This window comes from Sesamum indicum, linkage group LG4 (assembly GCF_000512975.1).
Source record: "Sesamum indicum cultivar Zhongzhi No. 13 linkage group LG4, S_indicum_v1.0, whole genome shotgun sequence".
In the NCBI taxonomy this organism is placed as follows: Eukaryota; Viridiplantae; Streptophyta; class Magnoliopsida; order Lamiales; family Pedaliaceae; genus Sesamum; species Sesamum indicum.
In genome coordinates this window covers 8,670,495-8,674,005 of record NC_026148.1, presented here as the reverse complement: position 1 = coordinate 8,674,005, position 3,511 = coordinate 8,670,495, and the positions used below count along the sequence as shown (strand labels likewise).

General features: G+C 38.1%; 2 protein-coding genes across 2 annotated transcripts in view; both read right to left on the bottom strand.

The window, feature by feature from the left end:
* On the bottom strand, positions 503–2,425 carry LOC105160284. Its single transcript, XM_011077599.2, has one exon. The coding sequence runs from the start codon at positions 1,201–1,203 to the stop codon at positions 721–723; it is 483 nt and encodes a 160-aa protein (XP_011075901.1). The 5' UTR covers positions 1,204–2,425; the 3' UTR covers positions 503–720.
* LOC105160282 (polyadenylate-binding protein-interacting protein 12) overlaps positions 2,619–3,511 on the bottom strand; it is a 5,078-nt gene continuing 4,185 nt past the window's right edge. Inside the window, exons 11-12 of the mRNA XM_011077598.2 lie at positions 3,102–3,163; positions 2,619–3,013 (exon numbers count right to left, since the gene is read on the bottom strand). Coding sequence (XP_011075900.1) covers positions 2,956–3,013; positions 3,102–3,163 — 120 coding nt within the window. The 3' untranslated portion in view covers positions 2,619–2,955. The remainder of the gene's footprint in view (positions 3,014–3,101; positions 3,164–3,511) is intronic.

Here is a 3,511-nt window from a genome sequence, read left to right as displayed (position 1 = left end):
AAGAGGAGTTATAGTTCGTATGATACTAGGTTGCAGCTTCCTGATGACTGCCAGAAGGACAAAATTAAGGCAGAGATGAAGAATGGAGTTCTTTACATCTCTGTTCCTAAGACAAAAGTGGCGAAGAAAGTCATCGACGTGGAGATTAATGGATGAAGGTTTATATATATTTTTTGGTTTTTTGGATTGTTGGAGATATGTTAATGTTGTAGTTTCGGGCAGCCGTTTTCTGATCTATACACTTTGGAACAATGTAGACATACTACAACATATTTCAGTATAAACCAAAATTGAAGTTTTCCACGAAATCTTATGTTGTTGTCTTTCACTATTCTGTTTGTTTTATTTGACTTGATAGCCGTCAAGATTGTTGCTTGTGTACACACTGATTCAAAGTTTCCTGCCAAGCTGCTGCGTGAAACATTTAGGAAAGCAAATATATGTCTGTTGTGGAGAGGATTGGGGAATTCTATGATGAATCACACGAGAAGAAGATCAGAAGTGATATATAATATATCATCAGAACATTATTGAACTAAAGCAACCATCTGTACTAGATTATCATACTGTTAACTAATTACACTACACTGATTATCATACGTAAGAGAACAAAAGCACACAAATTTGAAAATCAGAGTGATGTCATCTAGATACCTCTCCCCAATGGCTGCCCATCACAATCATAAGCTCGGAATCTTTCCTCTATTCTGCTATCACATGCTATGAGGTGTTGAATTCATTTTCTTCAGGGATTGATGTGAGAGTAGGCTTCCAATTTGCAGTAGAATCAAAGGAACACGTTTTATCAGTCCCTAAGATAATCTTTCCTACTGAAATCTTCTTTGCTAACAAGTCCTGAAGCTGCTTCTTTGTTATCACAACTTTAATTCTCTTTACAGCAGCGTTCGGTTCAGGTTCAGCGGCCACTGTATGCTTCAGCTGCACAGGAGCTTCAGAAGGAAGAAGATAATATGTTCCTCCCAATTTCAGTTCAAAACTTAGAGGAAGATGCTTGGAAGATCTTCTTGAAGACATAACGCCAAACCCTTCAAAGTTCATCAGCAATTCTTTCACCAGAAGTGGTGCTGTGAACTCCATAACCTTGCCATCCATTTTAACCACCTGCAAAACCTTTCTATTTCTGCAGGCTGATAATCTGATACACGAGCTCAGTAATATATGAAGAGGGAATAAGTTCCCCATGAGTTGGCAGAATTTGTGTTTATGAGAAGGATAAAACCGACAAGCTAGGAGGCAAGAAACTCAGAGCGATTTAGAAGCTTAGGAACGCAATATTTGTATCACAAGAAAGCTAAGAAGATAATAAAATGGGAGATCTCTTGCGTACAAGGTGACGAATATATCATTATATATTTGCAGTAGTCAAATAAAGATGAAAAGATAATTTATTGAATCTTTATGCCATTTCTTGCATGCTCTGAAGAAGAGCGGAGGAGGGTTGATTTCTACTCAGCAAAAAAGAGAACCTGGTGAAATATATTACTTCAAATTGTCAAACACGCATGCAAGGAGGCATGGTTAGTGGATGGCGGCGCGTGGGCATGGCTTATCCTTCTTGCTTTAGTTGTACAAGCAGCTACAGCTCACTGTACCAGCGGCCCAGGCAGTGGAAATGGTTGCGGAGTAGGAGGGCCTATTACAAGAAATAGTATATAAATATCTCAAGAAAAGTCTTTGTGGGTATAATTAACAGAGGTTGATTCTCACTGAGTGGAGGAAAGATCACAAAGCAGTGTAGCGTTGGTTTATGTTTTGGTAGAAATGTTGTATGAGAGGGGTTCAGTTGAGAATGACGTGGTTTAGGTTGAAGTAGGAATGAAGGATCAGTTGGCATAAGTACATGTAATCTTTATATGGTACCAAAAATCTTGGCATGTTTTGTTTGTTTCAACCAAGAGAATTAGAGTGGCAAAGAACAAATTTGTTAATGCTAATTGTTAGCTACTCTTTCTTGGGTCCTCCACTGAGGAAGATTGTCATTTTCACATGAGGAGAAGACAAGACAGCTATTATGACTTGTGAAGAGACAAAGATTTTGGTCTTCCCACAAACTTGAACTTCGTGATTATTTCATTACAACTTCCTACCAGCTTAAGTTGGCAAAAGAGCCAAACCCCACCAAACCCACCAATGGGATTTAGTCATCTTTTTTGGTTAAACATTTTATCCTGTTTTTCTGGGACAATAGTCCATACTTAAACTGAGGTTGAAAGAACATGCTTTTCAAGAAAAATGGTACATGGGCTGGATTTTCAGCATCCGTATTGATTTAGGATCAAATTGGATTGTGTCTTTTCTCTTGAATGTAAAGATTCAAGAATAAATAGGCAACAACCATGTTCCCATAATACAAAATCACAAAAATAAACACTACAACAAAATTCTAGATCTATGATAAAGTATTCATGTATTTCTGTGTTTACCTTATGTAAAGGTGTAAACATGCTTGTAACTATGTTGGTTTCAACCTGCACAAGTTGCGCATCATGCAAAAGCTATGCATCAAGTTTCCACCATGGCAATGACCATTCTTATATAAACAACACCACTTGCATAGGAAAAGCTACAGAAAGAAGACAGAAAATGGAGATAGTGGGTTCAATGAAACACAAACGAACATGATTAATTTCTGAAATAGTTCTCCTTCAACTTTGAAGTCAGAAACATGAAACAGTACTACTACCTTGAGGCAACTGCCTACTAAGCTCGACATAATGTGCAGCATAATTAAGCCACGTTAAGCCTCGAAAATGGTCATACTCTACAAGCTTAATGGGCGACCATTAACATCTGATGCAGGTGAAAAGACCAGCAGAGACACCAACACAGGAAAAAAATGAAAAACATAGATGCCATGTACTCTTAAAAATAGCAGTTTCTATGTATATATATATATAGACGTTCATGGAAGATCAGTTCGACAGAGACTCCATTTCAGTTCATAGATTGGCGGGGCGCACGGGGTCGGACAGGGGTCTTTGATGGGCTTACCCTGCAAAAGTGGAAAGATCTGAGCATAATCATTCATGATAAGAGGAAACTTATAGGAATGGACGGAAGGAATACAAACGAATCCACACCTTATAGGTAGTGATCCTAAGACTGCACCACTGCAGTTCAGAGCCGCTATTGCACTCTCAGCCTGGCAATGGGGAAATGGTTTTCATTGAGAGAATGGTTCCAACTGAAGGGTCCAAAGGGTTACAAAGATGCCAATATCCCAAGAAATAACATCCCAGCCAAGGAAATGCAGACAATTTGACAACTTTTAACCATAAGACAAAACCAAAAGCAACAAAAAAAGGACAGCAGCCACCGAATGCAACACATTTGAATTTCAGATATAAAATATGAAAACAAATAATAGGTCATGTTCCCATGTTGGTGTTATTTGTTTTCATTTGACAAAAAATACCTTCATCCTGACTACCACATGGGTCATTTTCTCTGCCATTAATTAGATCAAAAGCAAGAGGCAAAAAACCATTAT

Coding starts and splice junctions, on each gene's coding strand:
- LOC105160284 (XM_011077599.2), bottom strand. CDS start 1,203: ATGGGGAACTTATTCCCTCTTCATATATTACTGAGCTCGTGTATCAGA.